Below are 24,579 nucleotides of genomic sequence, written 5' to 3'. Positions count from 1 at the left end.
TTAACGTTGAAATCATGTGATGATTAACATGCATATACGTAGTGCAGCGCAAGTATAGGCTGCATAAACGTAGAAGTCGTCAAGTTGATTAGCAAATAGCTTACGATATTGATGTGTGGGTCAATCCCTTACTAGTTTAGAACTTGGAAATTTGTGATATTTATTTGTGTAGAGTGAAACCTACCTTTTATTGCCATTTCTTTTTAGAAGATTCATGCAATTTTTAATTTAACACATTCAATCCGTTGACTTTCTCTATATAGTATAGACGTATATGGTCACTTTTATTATTTTAGGACAAGATGATAACAACTAATCAACAACTAAATGCACATATGCATGTTTCTTAATTAACTTGACAATGATTTGAAAGAGCAAAGGGTACATATCGCATGCCATTAGTTTTCAATATTAAAGTTGCAATAAACTGATTTTTGAATTTGATATTGAATGTGTTAGAAGAAAGAATACAAGTAATGAAGAAAAGGATTGTGTATTTGTCAGTGTCTCATTTACAGAGATATTACATCTATTTATACATGAAAATATGAACTAATTTGGACAAGAATAATAATTGCTATAATTATGCTACACAAATCTCCTATAATCATGCTAATTGCTGTAATTATGCTACACAAATCTCCTATAATCATGCTAATTGCTGTAATTATGCTAACACCCCCCCTCAAACTCAAGGTGGTAGCACAGGTGCCAACTTGAGTTTGCTTAAGAGATCCTGAAAGCGAGCGAGAGGATGCGTTTTGGTGAATATATCAGCGGTTTGACTGACAGAGGAGACAGGAATCAAACATATGGTGCCATGAGCAACATGATGACGTACAAAATGACAATCAATTTCGATGTGTTTGGTACGCTCATGAAATACATCATTATGAGAAATATGTATGGTACTTCTATTATCGCAATGAAGCATTGTGGCAGAAGAATGAGTGACACCCAAATCAGTTAATAACCACCATAACCAAAGTAATTCAGATGTAGCATCAGCAAGAGCACGATATTCAGATTCTGTGCTAGAACGTGCAACAACAGTTTGCTTTTTGCTACGCCAAGAGATAAGAGAATTACCCAAGAAGAAACAATAACCAGTTGTAGAGCGACGATCTCCGGATCACCAGCCCAATCAGCATCAGAGTAGCCAGATAATACTAGGGAGGAGGTAGCGGAAAAGTGCAAACCATGAAAAAGAGTGCCTTTGATATAACGAAGGATTCGAAGTACTGCAGAGAAATGAGTTGAGCGAGGAGCAGACATAAACTGGCTGACCAGATGAACAGCATATGAAATATCAGGTCGAGTAACTGTGAGATAAACAAGACTCCCGACAAGCTGTCGATATAAAGTAGGATCATCAAGAGGAGTGCCATCAAGAGGTGTAAATTTGCAATTGAGCTCCAATGGGGTTGATACTGTTTTGCTATCAGTGATGCCTGCTCGAGAAAGTAAGTCGGATGCATACTTAGCTTGAGATAGATAATAGCCATCAGAATTTTGAGAAACTTCAAGACCCAAAAAATAGCTGAGAGAACCCAGGTCTTTCATTTCAAAATGTTGATTGAGATAATGTTGTAACTCTAGAATACCAGATGAATCATCTCCTGTTATTATCATATCATCAACATAAAGCAACAGAAGAACAATACCACTGTCAGTTCGGCGAGTGAATAATGCAGAATCATGTGGACTAGAGAGAAAACCAAGTTGAGCAAGAGTGGAACTAAATTTGGCAAACCAGGCCCTGGGAGCTTGTTTTAATCCATATAAGGCTCGTCGAAGTTTGCAAACCTTATGAGGAGAATGATAACCAGGTGGAGGATGCATATAAACCTCTTCTGTTAAATCACCATGAAGAAAAGCATTTTTGACATCCATCTGGAAAAGTTTCCATTTACGAACTGCAGCAATAGCTAAGAGACTGCGAATAGATGTTAATCGGGCCACTAGAGCAAAAGTTTCTTCATAGTCGATACCATACTCTTGAGTGTACCCTTTGGCTACTAAGCGAGCTTTATAGCGTTCAATAGTTCCATCAGAACGGGTCTTGATTTTGTAAATCCATTTGCAACCAATAGGGGTCTTGTTTGGTGGAAGATCAACTACATCCCAAGTATGAGTTTTCTCTAAAGCCCAAGTTAAATCGATCATAGCTTGCTGCCAAAGAGGGTCAGTACTTGCCTCACGATAAGAACGAGGCTCATGAAGGGTTGCAATAGTAGAGTAACAGTGAAAATCAGAAAGATAATGAGGAGTTTCTCTTACACGGGTAGAACGACGAAGAGTAGTGCTAGGAGGAGATGCAGCGCAGTCTTTGGATCAACAAGCGGTGCCGATTCAACAGGCGGTGTAGTTGGGCTAATATTGAGCACATCACTATCACTTGGATAAGGACTTAGAAACAGCTCTTTGGAAGAGTCGGTGAAAAATAGAGAGTCGATGTTGAGTGATGAAATTTGGAAAGAGAAGAGAACATAGTATTTTCCCAAAAGGTAACATGACGAGAGATGCGTAACTTATTAGAAACAGGATCCCAACAACGATACCCTTTGTGTTCAATGCCATAACCAAGAAAACAACATAGACGAGCACGGGGTTCTAATTTGGTATGTTCATGAGATTGTAAAAGAACAAAAGAAACACATCCAAAAGGTTTAAGGATGGAATAGTCAGGAGGTTGTCCAAACAACTTTTCAAAAGGAGATAAATTATGAAGAACCAAGGTACGAAGACGATTAATAATATAAATAGCATGAAAAGCTGCTTCTCCCCAAAATTTTTCTGGACATGAGGCAGAAAGAAGAAGAGTACGTACAGAATCAAGAATATGGCGATGCTTGCGTTCGGCTCGCCCATTCTGTTGAGAGGTGTGAGGACAAGAACGTTGAACAACGGTGCCTTGTTGACTAAGAAACTGAAGTAAAGAAGAATCCCGATATTCCATGGCATTGTCTGTTCGGAGAATTTTAATGTCACAAGAGAACTGAGTTTTAATCATTTTTGCAAATGTGATGTAAATTTGTGATAACTCAGATCGATGTTTCAAAAATATATCCAAGTAAACCGAGAATAATCATCAATAAATATTACAAAATAACGAAAACCATTTATTGAAGAAATAGGAGAAGGACCCCAAATGTCAGAATGAATTAAACCAAAAGGAGTGTCTGAAGTAGTATTATTATGAGAAAAAGATAATGCAGGTTGTTTTGCAAGCTGACAATTTAAACAATTAAATGACTCAAACTTAGTAGATCCTAATAATCCACGAGAAATTAAAGGTTGAATTTTACTGGCAGAAGCATGACCAAGACGAAGATGCCATTGGTGAATGGAGGAATTAGGGATTGTAACTGCAGATACAAATCTCTGAGGAAGATGTAAAGATGCAAGCTCAAATAATCGACCCACTCTGCGACCCTCCCCGAGAATTTGTCCAGTTTGTGGATCCTGCACTGACACCATGGTGAGAAAAAATAACATTTAGTCCTTTTTCACACAACTGACCAACAGAAATAAGATTGAGTGCCAAATTAGGGATATAATAGGTGTCAGGGAGATGAAGATTTGAGGTAGACACATGACCAGTATGTGTGATGTTCATTTTAGTACCATTTGCAGTATGGATTGGTGGTAAGGAAGATACAGGTTTTGCAGAAGACAATAATTTAAGATTAGTGGTCATATGATTACAACATGCAGAGTCAAAAAGCCAATAAGAATTACCCGGAGTGGCAGACATGGCAGTAGGAGAATTAGAAGAGATAACCTGTTTGAATAGTGCCTCAAGATCACTTATGGTGATGGCAGTAGAACCCTCGATGAGCAAGAATGATGAGGAAGATCCAGGCTTTGAGACATTCTTGAATTTAGACTACCCTCCTTTTGGTCTTGGAGGACGTGTGGGACAATATTCAAGAATATGACCGTAACCATGACAATATTTGCATTTTATAGTAGGACAATATGCAAAAGCATGACCAATTTGATTACAATTCTTACAGAGTTGATTGCCAGATTTCTGATGTGGGGATCGAGTAGTTGCAAGAGCAGCTTCAAATTGAGGAGTTTTATCCAAACTGAGACGAGTCTCTTCAAAAATAATCTCTTGAATAGCAGTTTCCAATGATGGGAGTGGATTTCGATGTAGCAGGGACGCTCGAACGGCCTCATATTCTGATCGAAGAGCCATTAGAACTTGAATGAGATGAAGATGATCTTCACTGATTTTGGCCTGAGATATTTGATTCCAAATAGGTTGGACCTGGGCAAGAAAATCATTCACAGATTGACCTGCTTCTTGTTTCAGATTATGAAGAGTAGTCCACAACTGATAATAGTGGGCAAGTTCAGTGGTCTAATATCAATTAGCCAAAAAATCCCAGATTTCTTTTGCAGAGTCATAATTAGCAAACTGGATGTGGATGGATGAGACAGAGGTATTGCGAAACCAGGTGATGATCTGATGATTTTTACTATCCCAATCCTCAAGACGGTCAGCAAATTTTGCATCAGTTTCATCGTTCTCTCTTGTCGGCGCAGTGATATCTCCGGTAACAATACGCCAAAGCTTACGACCTATCAAAAAACTTTTCATTCCTTGAACCCAAAGATTATAGTTGGAACCAGTCAGAACTGTTGCAATAGGTCTTGAAATATCAGATTTCTCCATTGATAACAAGATGAGGAGAAAAAAAAAATGGTATAATAATAGGTATGAAAGAATGAACCAGAACAGGTTGTAGAGAGAGCATAGAGACCCAAAAACTAGAAATAAAAGCTTTATGGCTCTAATACCACTTGAACTGAAAAGGATATCCTGTCCAGTCAGCGCACCAAATATCTCTTTAGTCCCGTCCACAGGCCCAAACCCACTACGACTCCACTTGCACAGACTCTGGGTTCGCCAGGCCCACTCTTAGCGCAAAGCTGTTTTTTACGCAGGGGTGAGACTCGAACCCGGGATCGCACAGACCGTTACGAGGCTCTGATATCATGTTAGAAGAAAGAATACAAGTAATGAAGAAAAGGATTGTGTATTTGTCTGTGTTTCATTTACAGAGATATTACATCTATTTATACATGAAAATATGAACTAATTTGGACAAGAATAATAATTGCTATAATCATGTTAATTGCTGTAATTATGCTACACAAATCTCCTATAATCATGCTAATTGCTGTAATTATGCTACATAAATCTCCTATAATCATGCTAATTGCTGTAATTATGCTAACAGGATGGATGAGGCCGATCAAGTAGTTTGATTTCATTTTTCATTTTCAATTAATTAATCATAATTATAATGATATTTGTTGGGTTTATTCATATAAATAATACTATGTTCTATGCAGGTCGGCAATGGATAAAGTGTCACTTTGAGCCACATATGTTGAAATGAAATGAGAACACTAGTTGTTATATTGCCTCGATGACTCTGTAATGGTAAAGTGCAAACTCAGCGTGTGGGGATATATTATACCTCTTATTCAGGAGTTTACGAGGATGAAAGCCAAGTATATTATTAAACATTGCATTATATCATTCGATTGGCTTAGCTTTTATATTTGTTCTGATTCCCTTTTGTAATGAAGAATATGGTGTCGATCCTTTGAAAATTGGGTACCTTATGCAGAGCGAACCCAGTTTCAAGCCCAAGTTAATGATCCAAATCCAATCCCATTTGGTGGTTTTGGGTATGCAGTCTTTTCGATGAACACTTGTAGGCTAGGACTTGGCTATACAAGCCTTGGTACATATTTTGTGGGCTAACCTAAAGCTTTACTGTAAGATTTTAAAGTGTAGTTTCTTCGGCCCAACGCTCATTGCAGAAGACCATGAAAGAAACTAGGCAAAGCGGTAGCCCTGCCAAGCGCCAAGAGCCAAGAGCCAAGTGGGGGCATCCATTCACCGTCCACCAATATGCCAGATACAGAAGCGTCGTTTTTATTCCATTAGTAGAAGAATCAAGGAGGAGATAAAGTGGAACCAAGTGAGAGATTATTGGGGCTACTTTTTAACTGAAGAAGCTTGGAATAACTCATAAATATGCAATGCTCTATCAAGTCTTTGACATATATCTTCGTTGAAAAACATTACTCTTTCGGGTCAAATAGAATATAACCAAAATGGTTGGTTGATAGGAGGAATTGACAATCTTTTCTTGCCTACTGGCTTGGCTACGACATTTGTTTGATGGTGATTAGTGATCCTACCACTGCATAAAGAATAATCAATAATGCAATATAAAGTCATTAAAAAGACGTCAAAATCTGACTCTAATCTATCAATTCTTCTTGTTACAGTTTATTGATAAAACCTATCTGGTTTATGTTGAAAGAATCCAAGACCATGGACTTTACTTTTCCATTGCTCTCTTTTTTACTATACTGATTAGAGTTCATCATGATATTTATTCTACTAATTAATTAATTAATTAATTAATGAGAATATCAGGTGTGGCAGCCAGAAATTTGGCTCAGGTTCCTCAAGATAAACATGCATGCACGCGTATTACCTTTTGCAGCACATCAACGAACAAATTTACCAAAGGAGGTGTCTCTTCAATTTGGTTTAAATAATAATTCTTATGACATTTGTTGGAGCCAAAAATCCAAAATCTGCTTGTGGGATGTCAATGCCCAAACAAGTACATGCATTAGACATAACAAAATGGTTAATAAAGATGAATAGATATACTTGCTGCCAGGAGAATCATACAGCACCCTTTCAAGGAATCATTTATAGGTCAAATGAACTGACTCAATGCAAGTTGCTAATTGCTACGTGTCATGACTCAATTCCACGGGCTGGATTGACACTAATACTTGGATTAGCTTATAGTCTCTGAGACTCGTAGTAAGTTTTACTATACCCAAATCTATAACTAGGATCAAAATCAAGGCCCAATATACAGACAAAACAAAATAAAATAAAATATTATAAATTTATTTAGACTAACCTAACTCGACAGTTATAAAAAATTATCTATTAAGGGAGTCTAGCTTAACCCTAAAACACAGCATGTATAAATCATTTAATATAATTAATTAATACAATATATTCATAAACTAATATCACAGCGGAGTTCTAGTAATTAGACAATTAGATAAATAAATAAACGAATAAATAGACACAATAAAAACTATTAAACTAAGAAGCACCGCAACCTGATGAGGAAAATGCAGGTTAGACTCGAAAATAAACTTGTTCCTCTTTCACTCTGAGCAAAATATTTAAATAGAAATAAACGTTCGACTCAGAGGGTAAAATATTAATTTTAAATACAATTTCTATAACTATCTAAGTTTAATATGTTCCTATGTATGAAATGAAACATGTTCACATGGTTCAAACAACTCAACCAATATTTGTACAAAAGATAATTTGAAGCGCACACACAACTATGTGTCACATTAATATATGTATAAGAGCTAATCCCCTATATAACTCTCTTAATCTAATACCTGCCAGCGGGATCAACTTAAGCCGGACTTTCACTTAATAATCTAAGTGCAGGGGCTAGTGAGATCAACTTGAAACTATGCTTACCCCAACTTATCCATATATAAGGATCGGGTCTCAGCGAGTCAAGCTCCAGCCGTAACTACCAATCCTACATATATCCATATTCACACCATACTCACGCCAATATACACACAGTTCTAAGTTATCTTAAGATGACATTCACAAACAAATTCAATAATATATGCAACAAAGGAGCGTGCCTAGTATTTAACTAATTATATACATATATAGAAGTGAATGCATGAGCATGTGTCGACACCATATTTTGGCCGATCCCTAAAATCAATAAAACTTTGAAACCGATCCCCGGTACTAAGTCTCCTTTGGACAGCTAATCACATTTCCGATCCCTCTTTGATAGGCAGTCACAATTCCGATCTCTCCTCACAAAGAATTAAATCAAATTGTTAAGTTCTCGCATCAGTCAAAGCTTTACCAGTCTATCGCTCACCGATCTCTCAAACCCATTGTCGAAACTCAGGACCCGTCAAGTATATTCCTGATAAACGAAATGAACTGGCACTAGATCTTTTCTTACCAGTTTTATTGCCGATCTCCCTTTCGAAAGTTTAAGAGCTAAGGTTTTGGTTCGGTTTAATGAGGATTCCGATCTTAAGTGTTCGAGTTAAATTTTCAATTTTAATCAAGTCCCATTCAGCATTTCTTCCCCACCGATCTCATGCTTATTGTGCTTTCCGATCTCTTATACTTAGATTAATAATTGCATTTAGTTCTTGTTTCGCTATGCTCATACAATCAAATACTTAGGCAATTCAGAGATTTTCCAATCACATCCATTCATTGAACAAAAGAGACATTCCATTTCATTTCATTTTTTTGTACAAGTTATTCAGCTGGAGGATCACCCCCAGCCTGATTTACATTTTGCTCACTCTCTCTCTCACCCTCGGCTTCCTCCTCACTGTCCTCACCGTCGCCCCCAGGAGCCAGGTCGGCCATCCAAGAGAAGTCCTCCTCTGGGTAACGCTTCTGGAGTTCGACCAAGAGGTCCTTGTGAGCATTCACATAGGCTCCGGCTATTCCCGTCACCATCTCTTCATCTTTCTCCTTAAGCTCCTCGTCTTTCTCCTTAAGCTCCTCGATGAGTTGAGCAACCTGAGCAGTTTCGTTGGCCTATAGCACCTGGACTTCTCCGAGAACCCGATTCCTTTCAGCCAGGACATGAGACTGTTCGGCCAGCTTGTCTTCATAAAACTTCGCCCGCCCCTCAACTTGAGATATATAATCCTGAGCGGATGAGAGTTGGGATCGGAGGGAAGCCACTTCCTGATTTTTCTTCCCGATCTCCTTACCTGCAGACCGAACCTTTTCCCGAACCATGGTCTGATTCACCAGGCACTCCACGTTCAGGCTCATGGATTGAGTCAAGATATCATCAAGGCTGTTCGGGGATAGCCTGTCCCGATCCTCCCGAAGGAAGATGGAAGACCCCAAGACTTTGGCAAAACCGGGGTTCTCCCGAACAGTCCGGTTATTCTTCAGGGAATCGATCAGTACCTGAGCGCCATGAGAAGAGGCCCTCGCAGAAGATTGAGAAGGACCCCTTTTTGTGCTTGGAACAATTGGAAGAGGTGGAGGCTGCTCTTCCGATCTAGGAGGAGATCGGACAGCTTCTGCGGTCGGCGGACCCGAGGGTTGAGGCAGGTCTCCTTGTACTTCCCCAGGTTCATGACCAGGTGTTCGAAACATTTCCGAACGCTTCATCTCCTTTATTTTCCGGGAGATCTCTTTGTCCTTCTTCCGCTTCCTAGAACCCTCACCACCCGCCATACCTGCACAAAGAAAAGGTCAGTGAGATCGCTAAGGTCCTGAGATCTGAGATATAGAAAATACCAATGCCGAGGTCAGAGAGCGGAAGTTCGCGGTCTTGGCCGGTGAGCAGTTGAATAGTCCAATGGTGCAGCTCGGCAGTCACCGCATCCAAACAAGAATACTTTTGAGTGGTAGCCTGACTCTTCAGATCTATCACTATTAAGCTATCCTCCTGGTTTAGGGTAATGAGCTTCGGAAGCAAGGGCCCCTGGTGCCACCAGCCACGGGGGAAGTCCTCAAAGCAGCTCGGATCTTTGCTCCTCAGAATGAAGAAACGGTTCTTCCAATTCTTAAGGGACGAGGGCAGATCTGAAAAGAGCCCGCAATGAGGCTTCGCCTGAAAGAACCAGTGTTCGTCATCCTTTCGGCGAGTTAGCCTATGCAGTTCGGCGAACACCTTAGCCGTAGGTCTGATTCCCTTAGCTCGGCACAGGCCTCGGAAGGCTACTAAGATCCTCCACGAGTTAGGGTGAACTTGAGCAATGCACACTCGGTGAAGTTTTAGGACCTCCTTGTAGAAGTCATCTAGAGGGAACCGAAGACCGGCCTTTAATTGTTCCTCGTATACCATAACTCTGTCATTCTCCTCAAAAAAGTAATCGCCTCGGTGATAGCCATGACATCGGATAAGTTCATACGAATCAGGACGAATACTGTACTCCTGGCCAAACGATTCCAGATCGGATTCTCGAAGAACCGACGGTAGCTCGTCTATAGGGAGAGTCTCCCTCCCTGAAGAAGGTGCACGCCTTGATGGCGCTATCCGCCCCCGAGCTGGAACGGAGACCCTAGGGGGTTCAGGTTGCGTGCTTGGCCCGACCACCTCTTCTTCATCAGACGACCACGAGAACTAAATGGAAGGAGGGCTCGCCGCTCTCTGACCTTCAGCGCCGCTCATTTTCAAAAGAAACAAAGAACTTAAACTAAAAAGAAGATCAAAGCCCTTACCGGAGTCTGATCGGCGTCGGAAGAAACTTGAGAAAATGAGAGAACTTTGGAGTTGTGAGCAAGAGACTGAAAATGGAATGAAAGAACAACTGGCTAACCCTTCACCCCTATTTATACTAGTCCGAGCATTTAATGCTCACGAGGTTCCAGGCAGTGCATCGGTTAACGGGATTCGCCAGCTGTTCTGACACGTCTCTCGAACATTCCGAGATCGGTTAATTGGAGATCGGCATAATAAGTTGAATATTTTGAATAAAGGATCAGTTAAGAGTCGTTTTGTTAGGAACCAGATCGGACAAATATATCAGAGATCGGAAAGTAATCAATAAGATAATAATTGGAGAAACAAGATTTTTATTTCCAAAAGATTGGATTACATCATTAGGGCGATCTCTAGGGATCGGATTACAATAAAGGTCTAACTACATCATTTGGGCGATCTCTAGAGATCTGATTACATTGACAGATTACATCATTTGGGCGATCTCTAAGGATCGGAATACACTAGAGATCTGATTATATCAAAAGGCTGATCTAAGGATCAGTTTATAACTGATCCCAAGGATATTGCCGACCGGATGCTTCATCCGCTGTCGGAACACCCAATGTGGGAGCAAACCGCTGTCGGAACACCCAATGTGATGAGAAGCCGAATGAACTCAGTTGAGCGACTCGAGATCGGTACAACCGAGGTCCGCAATACAGATCGGTCAAATCCAGTTCTCTCACCATCGTCAGTTAAGGTCATTCGATCACCGGGATCGTAAATTTTCAGTCGGTGAGTAAAGAAGTCCATCGGAAAAAGATCAAAGCCACAGTTGTAGCCGGAACTTCCGCCGGAGCAGCTAGAACAGGAAAAGTAAGAAGGAAGAGAGGAAAATCAGATGAAGGAAATGTCTCTGTCGACAGGGGTATATATAGGGGAAAATGAGCATTTATTGTCGAAGCGTAAAACGGCTTAACGCCGGGAATCGAGGCAATTAATGCTTTGACCGGACTGAGGAAGGAAAGATCGGAATAATAGATCGGAAGATAGGAGACCAGCATGAAAGATCGGAAAGAGCATGTGAAAGAGATCGAAGAGGAGGGATCGGAAGGCAAAAGAATAAGACAAATCCCAATAACCGTCGTCGAATCGGTAGAGGTAGTTAAAGCGTGGCAGACGAGATCTCCACCGCACGCCTAAGAATCGCCCACAATGCTGACAGGTGCCAGGTATGTCATGACAGTCCTGTACACCCTAATCTCCACCGTTGATCTCACTTGTAAGGACAAACCCGGAACCCTTGGATCAAGAGAGAAGACGACAATACCAGTGCCTTTCGCTCTTAGCCCTCAGATCGTTCCGGACAAGAAGATTTGGGACCGTTAGATCGAAAGAAGAAAAGGACAAATATTCTGAAGAGAGATCTCAGCCATTCATTTTGATTCTCTTTAGTTCCTGAACATCCGATCATGTCCTTCAAAATCTTGACCCTCCATCTCCCTCCAAATAAATCCTGACCCTTCATGAGGAGCACCCGATTCCTATAAATACCAGCATGAAAAACTGTTCAAGGGACGGGCAAAAAGAGAGGCTGTTATTATAGCGGAGGAACTCTGAAACTTCATTCAGTTTGTTACTCTGCTACTTAGAAGTGTTGATTAAAAAGACTTTCGAAACTAGTTTTCTGAAGTGTTTTCTTGAAAAGGATTCTGAATACTGGAACTCTACATTTTCAGTTTGTTCATTATCTGGTCATACTCTCATTTTCAGCCCTTTATCATCTCTGTTTTTATTCCCATTGTCCAAGCTCAACTTCATCCCACTCGGTTTTTATCTTAATCTGACGGCATTTTAGCTAAGCACCCTCCAGTTCACGGTGAACATCAGCTCTCAGGCTAATCAGTCCACTGTCTTATCTCTATTTGCCACCCCGTCATTATTCCTATAGATTTGGCTCCTCACAGGTAAGAGCTCATATTACTGTTTTATTAAGTGTTTACGTTTACTTTTCGCAGTTTCTCTGTCCTTCTTACGTATGCGATTTTCTCCAAGTTCATTTTGTGCATAAAGGACCCCAAAGAATGTTACTCTCGAGTTGTCTCTTTAGTGATTAGTCCATCATTTTATTAATCTTCGTCATTTCTGAATGCAAGTTCTCTAGCTCCTAGTAGCGTGTAAATGGTCAGGTAAGACGTAGGTAACCGCAACTTAAGGGTCTCTTTTAAAAGAGAGAACCTGAATAACACGTCAGGAAAATAGCCAAACCATTAGGCTGATGTAAACAACAATTTGGCAAGATGCTATAAAGTGGAATAAAAACAAAGTAAACGAAACAGAATAGATCGGTCATTAATAGGTATTGGTAAAATGACCACATGGAAGGTCGGTAAATCGAGTCTAAGTATTCCTCATTTAGTCACAAGGTATCAAGAAGCCTTATCCCCAGCATCTTTGAATGCCAGAATCCTTAGTTTTAGGCTTTTATAATATGTAGCTGAAATGAAAATTCGGGAGATCGGAAAAGTCCTTTTCAGGCTCCTGTCAATCTGAAAGAGATCGGAGGAGAGTTCTTATCCGGTCTCAACTCAAAATTTTAATAAACATTAAATAGGGATCGGAGGAGAGTTCTTATCCGGTCTCAACTCAAAAATTTTAATAAACGTCTAGAGGAGATCGGAGGAGGGTTCTTATCCGATCTCCCCTCAAAATTTTAATAAACATTAAAAAGAGATCGGAGGAGAGTTCTTATCCGGTCTCAACTCAAAAATTTTAATAAACGTCTAGAGGAGATCGGAGGAGGGTTCTTATCCGATCTCCCCCCAAAATTTTAATAAATAACTTAAAAGAGATCGGAGGAGAGTTCTTATCCGATTCTCACACCAAATCTTAACCTGTACGTAAAATAATCCCAAAACCAAGATGATTCGCGACACCAACTCACTAAGGTTGTCTCATTTACTTATGTATCTGGGTAATCCGAATTTAGTGAAAGATCAAATATTCCTTTTACTAAAAGGACTAACATTCCCATTCAAGCCCTCCTAACCAATTTATAAAGAACGCCAAAATTAAATCTACTTACCCTTATTAATGGACGAGGTGGGGTGCCTAACACCTTCCCCACCCGTTTACGGACCCCGAACCTAGAATCTCTGTCTTGAAGTGGTTTCATTTTTCCTCAAAATGGTTTTCTTTAGTTTCCCTCAAAACTAAGGTGGCGACTCCTCACTCCTTCCCACTTCGGTGAGTGATCGTCCAGGCGACCGCAAAATCCCTTGCGACAGCATGCATTGAATATAAATGAATGCTATTGAAATTACAAATAAAATTAATATAAAACTTAGACTGATCGACTTATCTGCAACTGGTTCGGCTGAAAGGAGAAGAAAGTTTAGCCAGCACCAATTACCTAGACAAACACATTGACCTCTATCAAATTTACTGACAGAATTAATTAATTAATTTAATCAAAGAAGTAAGAATAATTTCTAAGGTCTTACCAAAACTTTGGCAGAGTTTCTCCTATAACTGGATCTAATCCTCCTACAAGATAAAAGAAACAACAGCAACACACAGAGCCTCAAGCCCACAACAACAATTATAATGCCTATCTGGGGCATACAAAAAACCTTATCTAGGTCCAATCTTTCAAACTATAGCGCTGATCCCTAACTCCTCTATAGTTCAAATAATTATTTTTCATCACTTTAAAAATTATAAAAAATATTCTTGGAGGTCATTTACATCGTCCTTATATTAATTAAAGTTATTTTACTTAATTTTTCTAAGCCAAGAATATTTTACAGGTTCAACCAGCTTGCTTAAATCAAAGCAAAAACTACATAACTTGAGTTGGGAATTACCTTTATAAATTCTACTACCTGCAACACATCCGGGACGTTTGAAAAGGCTGAAAGCGATTGTAAACATTACCACTTTTCAAAACAGCCTGTCCAGCACCAGGACCGGCCTAAAAACTTAGTCCTGAGTGCAAGTGAGCTATTACTAATCTGATCACACTTAAATAAAGCCCAAAAATTATTACTCGTTATCATATAATTGTTTTTAATTTATGAGAATTAAAAAGGCTCTAAAATCTCACCGTGCAATCTGGACCATTCGATGATTGCCTTTTTTCAACTGTGTCTGCTCAAAGTGGAGTAAGTCCCATCTCAAAATTTTTGTTGCGCTGATATCAACGATGGTCTCGGATCGCAAATTCGACGGTTGGATCATTGGAAAACTCATCGGAAAGCCTTGGAGAGACTCATTTTCGCTCTCCTTGATTCTCTCTCCTCCAGCTACCATTGGAGCTGCTGCTAGTCGGAAAATGAAGCTCACGGGTAGCTGAAGCAGTTGCCACATTCCTTTTGCTGGAATGTCATCGAAAACGGCTGGAATCGCCACTTGAAACTTGCGTGCGTCATACACATTCTTCCTCCCTTCTACGGCATTTCACGGTTAGTCTTCGTCGTTCTTGCCACTTGGGGTGCTGGCCGGCATCGCCTGAGGCTGGAAGATGGGCTGGCCAGGTTTGGTCGGCCTTTGGCCGAAGGAAAAGAGATGGAAGTGGGAAGAAGGGAAAGAGAAGAGGAGGGGGGGGGGGTGTTGCTGACTAGGTATTAAAAAGAAATTTGGTTGTATTATCCTTTCAGTCCTTAAACTTTTTAGATATGTTCAAATAGGTCCAAAATTATTTTTATTATATTTAAATTAAATAAAACTTTAATAATAATAATAATAATACTCTAAAGAAATTTAATTATTTTTACATATAATATAGTTTAATCTTAAACAACTCTAATTGATTTTGATAATAACAATATTATAAATAAAAATTTAAAATAATAATAGAAATAATAATACATGTAAAATAATATTCATAAAATAATAAAAAATATATTATTAATGTAAAAATACTAATTTAACACCATAAATAAAATAGTAATAAATTAATAATATAATTAAAAATACTCTCTCTATATATATAAAATCAGGTTGTTACACCACGTGGATACATTTGCACTTTAATTTCATTTCATAGCAAGTTGTTTTTCACCTTACAAAGTCAATTTTCCCTCAATGTTTACTTGAGGGCGATGAAAACAATAATACCTAGCATAATGAACATTGTTGTAAGGTGTTGATCCTGACTAATCTCTAGAATATATTCTATTTTTAGTTATATTTACAATTTAAAAAATTGTATATAGGTGTGCTCTCCATATATGGACCGAGATAAAAATAAAAAGAATATCGGCTGCTATATATATATATATATCAATTGTGGGGACAGTGGAGGCTATGACTGTAAATGTGTGTGCCAATTGGGATATAGTAATCTTCACTCATTTTAGCTATAAATATGGGGCTTCCAAATGGAGTATGCAGATCAGTGGGCGGGTTACGCGCATTTAGGTAGAAGAGGAAGAGAGGCCTTGTATGAAGATGAAGAGCTACGTATGATAGCCAAGGATGACTTGCCTATCTCCTGCCATGGATGAAAAATGCACAAGAATGCGGTAGGAAATTAATATATCATGGGTTTGGAGCTCTTTCGTGTGGATGGTTGCTAGGCAGTCTCCTTCGGCTAGTCTCACTGGCTCTTATCTTTCATGCTAGGCCTGCATCTCTTCCATGCTCATAATGCTCATTGTCGTTTTGCTTGGCTGGATAAGATTGCGATTGCGACATGCACGGCAGATCAACAAGGTAAATTAAATATATACTTTTGGAATGTATATTATTGGAAGCAATTTGATTACTTTATTAAGATTCTTATATCAGCATATATATATGTATAGTCTGTCACATTCATCAAGTTGACTGTCATATTCATCAAGTTGACGCATACATGTGCATACACAGCATCTCAATATCAAAATCTTTTTAGGTATGTAATATTGGGGATTAACCCATTAAACACTTAATTAAAATTGTAACTTATTGAATATTTAAATTTATAAAAATTAAAAAAAAATTAAAAATAGTCTCATTTATTATCAATTATACTCTAAATTTTAGTAAATATACTCTAAATTTTTATAAAATCAAAAAAGTTACTCTCTTTTCCATTTTCTCTAAATTAAAATACAATCAATAAAATTTAAAGAATAATAAGCAAAATTTAGATTACAGTTAGCAATAAATCTAATCATTTCTAATTTTTTTTATACCAATTATTATAATAAGACTAATTTATATTTAATTATTATGATTTTTTATAAATTCAACCGTTCAGTAAGTTATGATTTATAATTCAAATATTTAATAAATTAATCTTAAATAATAGAAGAGTGGAAATATGTATTTGACCAAATTTTTTTATGAGAATTAACCATTCTCACAATCTACAAGTATGGTATGCTTAGTGTATTTAATTACCTTTTAACGAACTCTAGAAATTAAAATATTATATTAAAAAAGGGTATATATCAATATATTAAATTTATATATTTGGGTCAGTCGACTTAATCTTATAAACCCAACTCCAAAAGGGCTTGAATTGCTGTTGGGTTCCAACGAAGCCCGCATACGTTGTAGAGATTCCGGAAAAGGTTCTCTTTGTTGTTGAAGTTGTAGAAATTTGAAAAATCAAACCGAACGGGAATGGAATCGAATCGATAGATAATTTTTTCAATTGGAACGCAAATTGGAATTCTGTGGCGTTGGATTGTGTTTCCAATTTCATTTGAAACCTTTCAATCCGGATCTAACATTTCGCCTCGAAGCAATGATAACGATTCCCTATCTGACTGCTTTGACTACATATTTCAGCTATGGATTGCTCTTCGCTTTTGGCCAATTCCGAGATTTTTTCAGGAAAATTTTCGATCGGTGGCATGCCAGCAATCTTCAGGTCTTTCATGCTTTTCATTTCTATTCATACTTAATTTCGACAGTCTTTTCCTTGAAAATAAAAAATCGACAGCTGCCTTTCTCATAATGACTCGTTTCTCTTCGGATTCTAGGGTTACGCGCCGATCTGTTTAGGGCTTGAAGACTTCTACATTCGACGTCTCTATCTTCGAATTCAGGTTTATTTTTATTTTTTATTTTTTGCGATTCTTTTTTCTTTTCTAATTCGACATTTTTTTTCTTAAGTTTCTTGCAATATGATGTAAAGTTTCAAGTGTGAGATGATTTCTGACTCGGTAATGAGAATTGTGCAAAAAATTGTTTCGAAAAATCATCTAGCAATTGTGAATTTTTGCTGAAGTGAATCTATTTGTGATTTTAGATTAGACCTGGAATAGCAAATTGTTTTGTTTGACGTATTTTATGTTAAGCTGGATGGCTGTAATTTTGGGGTGTTTTAGTTTAGAAGTTGCTGTGTACTACATTGCAAGGTTTGTGACATGGATCTCACATTAGATGTATGGGATTCTGCTGAGGGGTTTATAAGGACTCGGGCTCTCCCATCCCAGTGAGTAGCATTTGGGGTGTGGTTCTGTCTTGTATCAATATTATGGCACGAGGTTCATTTCTATGCATGCATTGTATGCATGGATGTATCATCCATTCTCTAGAGTTCTCATGGCATCAATTGTATGAATTCTTGGACTTCTTATGTTGAATTTTACGATTACAGGTTATGTGTGGTTGTAACTACGATATGGTTTTATCTTGTGCTTAAGAACAATGGTTAACTGCAACTAGCTTAATAGTTGGCGTTTCTTATAATTTCCTCCCATGCAGGACTGTTTTGGACGACCTATATCAAGTGCGCCTGATGCTTGGTTTGATGTGGTGGAACGTTACTCCAATGACAATAATAAGACATTAAAGCGAGTCCTTTAATTATTATGCTCAGAATTTTATACCCTCGGCATTTGGAAGCACTTTTAATTTCTTGCGTAATTATTAGCTTCAGTGAAAATTTAGGTACTGGCTAAGTTGTAAACAGTTAGTAAATTAATTTTCATAATTGTATCTTGTGCAGACGAACTACGAAGATAACTAGGTGTCTTAACTTGGGATCGTACAATTACCTTGGCTTTGCCGCGGCTGATGAATATTGCACACCACATGTTATTGAATCATTGCATAAGTTTTCCCCAAGTACTTGTAGTTCTCGTGTTGATGGAGGTATGCATATTACTTGCCAGTAAGTTGTACCCTCATTATGTTCCAGTGTTTGGTATCGACAAAGACAGTTTTTTTTATCAGGAACTACAACAGTCCACACTGAATTGGAGGAGTGTGTTGCAAACTTTGTTGGAAAGCCAGCTGCCGTTGTATTTGGCATGGGCTATGTGACAAACTCTGCCATCCTTCCTATCTTTATTGGGAAAGTATGCGCATGATCTTTGTTGCAGGTATCTTAACCTGTGACTATCATGTATGAATTACTTATTTCCATCATGTTTCTCAACAGGGAGGGTTGATAATTAGTGACTCATTGAACCACAACTCTATTGTAAATGGTGCTCGAGGATCTGGAGCAACAGTTCGAGTTTTCCAACATAATAGTAAGTTGTGTATGGCCACCTATTTTCGTTTCTAAGAGGAATATTTCGGTGTTTTCATGCCTATGTATCTATTTGCTATCTTTGTTTTAGCACCATCTCACTTGGAGAAAGTTTTGAGAGAACAAATTGCTGAGGGACAGCCTAGGACGCATAGGCCTTGGAAGAAGATAATTGTCATTGTTGAGGGTATCTATAGTATGGAAGGGGAACTCTGCAAACTTCCAGAGATTGTTGCACTGTGCAAGAAATATAAGGTTATGCATTTGAGATAACGATAAATTATACGTTTTGAATCTTTTCAGTCTATGCTTTCTCACATCGAAGAACTAATGAAAAGCACAACATGCTGTTATCAGTAGTAATTTGTGAACAATTTCATACTTGAAAAAATACTTTCTATAGCCAAACTCCTTCATTTCTACTTAAAAAAATATATAAAATAAATTTTCTTTCTGTTTGTTTTAGGCATATGTTTACTTGGATGAGGCTCACAGCATTGGAGCTGTTGGAAAAACAGGAAGAGGTGTTTGTGAATTGTTAGGAGTGGATACTGCTGATGTGGATATTATGATGGGAACTTTTACAAAATCATTTGGATCATGTGGTGGTTATATTGCTGGGTCCAAGGTTTGTTGCTCATGTGTTTATCCTCAATCCTAGTACAAGCATGGTGTAATGCAATTCCGTGTCATTAAGGAGAATATGTTACCATGGCATTTTTTGTAGCAATATTTCATTCACCTTTCCTTAATATTAAATTGTTTTGCCCAAAATCATAATCAGTGTTTTATTTTACTAGTTTATTTACATTCTTTAATGTAAAGAATTTCAATATTATGCAAGGTTTGGATGGATTGAAAATTGTGACTGCAAAAGGTAACAGCAAGATTTTTTGCATCAGGATTTTGCCTTTAGTTATATGTAAAACAAAATGCAATCCTTTGATTACAAAAAAAAAAGGCAATAATTTGGTCATTCCCTTGTCCACTGTAAGCATGTCTTTCACCGTGTTTGGTTTTTCCTGTATTTATCCTGTGAGTCTAGTATCTATTAAGAGCTTATCATGATTGATCCTTGATTCCTTGTTGGTCCTTTCAAATTTTTAACAAAATATCATCAGTGTTATGATTTGGTTATTTCCACTACTTTTAGATATTGTGAAGTATGTCAACTGTGGACGTCAAGCTTTCATAATTTTCTAATTTCCTTTTTCCCATATTGCAGAATATATAAGCTTGGTTCCAGTTGATTGATGGAGTTGTGAATATTATGTGTTTGCCTGATGGCTGATGTTTGCTTGTTCTTTTAGGAGGTTATACAATATCTCAAGTACTCTTGTCCTGCTCATCTATATGCAACATCGATATCACCGCCCGCTGCACAACAAATTATATCTTCCATACAGGTCATTCTTGGAGAAGATGGTTCTAGTAGAGGTATTTGAAAAATAATTCCTTCGTTCTCTTCTTTGAAGGGCAGTTTTTCCAATTGTGCTAATCATTTGGATTCATGTTGAATGCTAATTTTGTTTTATTATGACTTTTGAGTGTCTTTTCTGTCACTTTAGGGGCTCAAAAACTTGCAAGAATACGTGAAAACAGTAACTTTTTCAGGTCAGAGCTGCAGAAGATGGGTTTTGAGGTTCTTGGAGATAATGATTCTCCAGTAATGCCCATAATGCTGTACAATCCTGCAAAAATCCCTGCATTTTCTCGGGAGTGCTTAAAACAGAATGTGAGTGAATTTTTTTTTCTGTTATTTTCACGCTGATTATGGATTCATCTACTGTTATGTTTTATTATATTATTAATTTCACCCACTGCTTCTTCATCATTTGATAGTTCTTATGGTTGCTGCTAATTATTAAGATCAATTGATATCATTACAGGTAGCTGTTGTTACTGTCGCTTTTCCAGCTACTCCTCTACTTTTAGCCAGGGCACGTATTTGCATATCTGCCTCTCATACCAAGGAAGACCTTGTCAAAGCTTTAGAGGTAAATAACCCTGTTAGTATAACTTCACTTCCTGTATCCTTTAGCCATAAAAGACCGAAGGTTTATGTACATGAACAAATTCTGATTGGGGATATATGGTTATTAGACAGACATTAATGTTAGGTTTAGGTATTCGATGGGCGCAAACTTAGAATCTGGTGATGGGAAAGCTACGACTTTGATATTGTAAATTTTGATTCTTTCAGCTGTCAGATTTCTTGAATGGCTACTTTTTTGGCCTTTTCTTTGGCTAGTGCCCAACGATCAACCCAGAGAGTTAGCCAAGCAGAATATGACAGCCAAATTCGAGTACGTGACACGTTAATGCTTTTAGATTCCAGGCAAGTAATGGTAATTCTTCTCTTCTTTTGGCAGGTTATCAGTCGGGTAGGTGACCTGGTGGGCATAAAGTACTTCCCTGCTGAACCAAACAAGCAGCATCAGGAGCAAAGCATGATGAAGTTGGAGTGAGCATTTTGAATGTCATTATAATGAAAAATGTGTAGCGTCTAGAAGTTGTAGGCTTGATGTGAGTGTGACGTAGTTCACTGGTCCAGTGTCTCCAAATCTTCTATGAGAATTAGGGAATGTTGCAGTTCTCTAGCCGTTTGTGATCATTCAGAATTCTCTGCCTTGTTTCTGTATCTCTCTCATATGTAGTCTTCTATTGGATTTGGATTTTGCCAAACTCAGTGTACAGATACAAATGAAATTCATTCAATTCATAAGTGATTTTTTTCCACTTAAACCATAATAAAGCGTTTATGTCCTTTATTATGTTGTATGCAATACAGGACGAGTTGAGCCGTGTTAGATGTTCCAAAATATATTGTGCTTTAATGGTCAATTATGTTGGTCAAACGGGATGACAATAAAAAAACTCTGCTCTTCACCTGTATAATAGGCTGGCATTGTCTCAACTCAAAACCTCCAAAACCAAACCCAACATGATATTTGCGTTAACAATTATTGTTTTGATGAGAAATGCTGATACATATTATGGTGTGTGAACATAGCTACTGAACCTCAAACCTAAGCCTAAAACCAGCCAGATGGAAGAATTTTTGCCAGAAAAAACGAATCACACTCATTGGACTGCCAGAACTTGCAATGGCTGCCTTTGAACAGCCAAAAGAACGCGAGAAAATAACTCTCACTGCATTATTGTGGAGAGGTACGCCAACACGTACAAATGTTTGATATATAAATGCAAGTTTACATTAAAGATTAGCAGAGCATTTACAACAGGATGGCATGACCTCTAATTGGCCTTTCTCTAAATCATGTGCATCTAAGCTACGCTCACACGCAAATTGGAGCAATAAAACCTTTGGAAAGAAACCACCACACTAACTTCCTGTCAGCTTAAAATCCTCAAATCCATTTTCAATCAAGAGTGTCCTAACAAAGAAGCCTTAATCCCTCATTGACCTTTAAATGAAGAATGAATTCACAAACAATTCAAAAGCATCTTTACATGCTAAATTCTGCAAGACACTTAATAAAAGAAATAATAACAACGAAACAAAAAAACAATAACTTCTGACAGTATGAGCACACCATAGAAAGATGGTTTGCACTGCCGACCACATAGAGAGAGCATTAAATTTGATATGCACAAAAAGTCCACCTGATTCATCTCCCGTCAGAAAAGGCACTGTGCGAAAATTTTTTCAACATATTCTGTGCATAACAAGTACTTTTCAAGACTTCAATCCCATGAAAGTTAATGCATATCAGTGACCAAATGCACCATGAGAAAAAAAAAAACACAAATCCACCAGTTCTCACTTCCCAGGGTAAGTTTAGGATAGATATGATACCATCAGCTAAGGAAAACACAATTATTGACATAGAAGATATTAAGCATTCCCTTTTCACTCACATAAAGGACAAACCAAGGCAAAATGCTTAAATTTGGATTATGAATTATTTTCTTGAGCATATCAAAATCATTTCTTTGGTCATTCTAAGAATCAAAATTAGAGCTTTAGGCTCATGAATCTAACTACTACATCAACTAAATCATAAGAATTCCATGTATTAGAAAATTGCACTGAATTAAAAATGCATTCATATAGTGCAATAAGAAACACTATGCCAAAATATCCTACTCATACCAAAAAACTATTGCTACTGCTACTACTAGATAGAAACAAAATGACTCAGATTAAGTTCAGACATGATGCAGCTTAAATTACCATGACTGAGACATAAATCCTCCATTGAATACCAAAACTACTTGCGCCGAAGACATCAAGAAAACCCTTTGCCAAGCTTTTGAATTGCACAAAACATCTTTCTTCTTGATCCAACTGCATTAATCCCCATATCCTTCAAATCCTCCAGTGTCAACATTGGCAAAACCTCATCATCCACCTCATGGATTTCAAAAACTGGTGCATATCGCCCTAACCCTATACTATTGAGCCAAATCCTCACCCCATCCTCTCCTCCACCACCATACCTCCCATTGTTCCTGTAATCTCTGGCGTCAGTATCCGATGGACCCGATAATTCAACCCCATCGTGATGATGATTGTGATTATCCCTTGCTCTGATTGTCCGTCTATTGTAATAAATTTCCCTCTCATTTCTCTCGTTCCCATCTCCCAAATTCTCGAGGGAGTGAATAGGAGACTGTTCCTTTAACGGACTTTCAGAATTTTCCATATCGAATCCACGATAAGCATCATCCACATCTTCACCACCGCTGTACTTCTCATCTCCTTCGACATTGTTGTTGGCACCGCCACCGCCAGCATCCTCGATTTTGGAGACCCAATTGGATCTGACTCGCTTGGTGGTGGCAGTGGAAGCCCGCTTTTTCGAATCCTTGACTCTCCAGCTTCCAATTGCGACGGTATCCAAATTGACCTCTTTGTCCTCATCTAGGGTTTCAGCGAACTCACCGCTAGTAGTTAAATTGGTTAAAGCCCGGGTCTTTGAGCCTTTATTAGAAGTACTGGGGTCCTTTTTGTGATCAACAGACAGGAGCTGATGATGCTTCCATTGCTTATTATTGGCGGTCCTCCGCGAATGAGCATCGTAGAGCTGTTCGCCGCCGATTTCGCCTAGACGGACACTGGGCCTTCGCTGGCGCTTGGAGCCGACGGTTTCAAATGACGTAACTGCAATTGGAGGTCCTACTCTTTCTACTGCAGAGCTTCCGCCGTTTAGCTGGCCCTCCGGTGGAGGCAAGTCAGCCATTTTCGAAGACGAAAGTTTTCAGATCCCCAGGCAATATTCCCGGTGGCTCAATAACTTTGGTCCACTTTATCTGTTTCCGTCTAGGGTTAGTTAATATGCGCCCGCGAGCATTTTTCTCTTATTAATAGGAGAGGGAGCGAGAAACGAAACAATAGAGGGAAAAATATAGACAATGTTTGATTGGGCTAAGTAGGAGACGAATGAATCCCCAGAGCTGAGTGGAACTGATTTCTTCTTTTTTTTTTAATTTTTTTATTATTATTTAATGCTCGACGCGTGTCCTTTTCCAATTTGGTTTAGTTTTTTTCCCCACTCATCTTCACACGCTCATTACGTGTGTCTCTATCCATTGGAAATCAAGGACAAATGAGCAAGGCCGTTCAATTTTTAATTGAAAAAAAAAAATTCAGAACGAGGCTGACTCAGCAGAGCTCCTCTCTCTCTCTCTCTCTCTCTCCTCTCTTCTTTCACTCTGACTCGACTCCGCCATACCCATTCCAAAAAAAGTCATTTTATTTTATTTTTTTTTAAATCAATTATACAGATGATCATCACTGTATCTGGCAAAATCCAATTATAAAATGATTACCGA

General features: G+C 38.3%; 2 protein-coding genes across 7 annotated transcripts; one reads left to right on the top strand and one right to left on the bottom strand.

Annotated features, from left to right (window-relative positions):
* The first annotated feature begins 16,820 nt into the window (after nucleotides 1–16,820).
* On the top strand, nucleotides 16,821–21,525 carry LOC110637702 (long chain base biosynthesis protein 2a). Of its 6 annotated transcripts, none has more exons than XR_002491561.2 (13): nucleotides 16,822–17,169; nucleotides 17,282–17,347; nucleotides 18,009–18,097; nucleotides 18,253–18,398; nucleotides 18,480–18,604; nucleotides 18,688–18,781; nucleotides 18,872–19,035; nucleotides 19,247–19,408; nucleotides 20,091–20,217; nucleotides 20,349–20,515; nucleotides 20,670–20,777; nucleotides 20,984–21,086; nucleotides 21,153–21,394. XR_002491561.2 is itself a non-coding variant. In XM_058139762.1 (13 exons), exons 3-13 carry the CDS (start codon nucleotides 17,450–17,452, stop codon nucleotides 21,246–21,248), a joined length of 1,293 nt encoding a protein of 430 aa, XP_057995745.1. In that variant the 5' UTR covers nucleotides 17,155–17,169; nucleotides 17,282–17,351; nucleotides 17,418–17,449; the 3' UTR covers nucleotides 21,249–21,525. The 6 variants fall into 6 exon arrangements, 5 of the variants coding, with proteins under 5 accessions (XP_057995744.1, XP_021643667.2, XP_021643666.2 ...); XM_058139762.1 differs by lacking the exon at nucleotides 20,984–21,086 and adding an exon at nucleotides 17,418–17,464 and having other exon boundaries at nucleotides 17,155–17,169; nucleotides 17,282–17,351; nucleotides 21,153–21,525; XM_021787975.2 differs by having other exon boundaries at nucleotides 20,984–21,394.
* A 1,293-nt stretch (nucleotides 21,526–22,818) lies between these two features.
* On the bottom strand, nucleotides 22,819–24,218 carry LOC110637704 (uncharacterized). The gene has a single exon (XM_021787982.2). The coding sequence runs from the start codon at nucleotides 23,985–23,987 to the stop codon at nucleotides 23,034–23,036; it is 954 nt and encodes a 317-aa protein (XP_021643674.2). The 5' UTR covers nucleotides 23,988–24,218; the 3' UTR covers nucleotides 22,819–23,033.
* Nucleotides 24,219–24,579: the final 361 nt, after the last annotated feature.

The sequence above is a fragment of the Hevea brasiliensis genome, chromosome 17 (genome assembly GCF_030052815.1).
Source record: "Hevea brasiliensis isolate MT/VB/25A 57/8 chromosome 17, ASM3005281v1, whole genome shotgun sequence".
In the NCBI taxonomy this organism is placed as follows: domain Eukaryota; kingdom Viridiplantae; phylum Streptophyta; class Magnoliopsida; order Malpighiales; family Euphorbiaceae; genus Hevea; species Hevea brasiliensis.
Note: the sequence above shows the minus strand (reverse complement) of the source record. Positions and strands in the feature narration are given on the sequence as shown.

Coding starts and splice junctions, on each gene's coding strand:
- LOC110637702 (XM_058139761.1), top strand. CDS start 17,044: ATGATAACGATTCCCTATCTGACTGCTTTGACTACATATTTCAGCTAT. Junction 17,170..17,281: donor GGCATGCCAGCAATCTTCAG/GTCTTTCATGCT, acceptor TTCGGATTCTAG/GGTTACGCGCCGATCTGTTT. Junction 17,348..18,008: donor GTCTCTATCTTCGAATTCAG/GTTTATTTTTAT, acceptor CCTCCCATGCAG/GACTGTTTTGGACGACCTAT.
- LOC110637704 (XM_021787982.2), bottom strand. CDS start 23,987: ATGGCTGACTTGCCTCCACCGGAGGGCCAGCTAAACGGCGGAAGCTCT.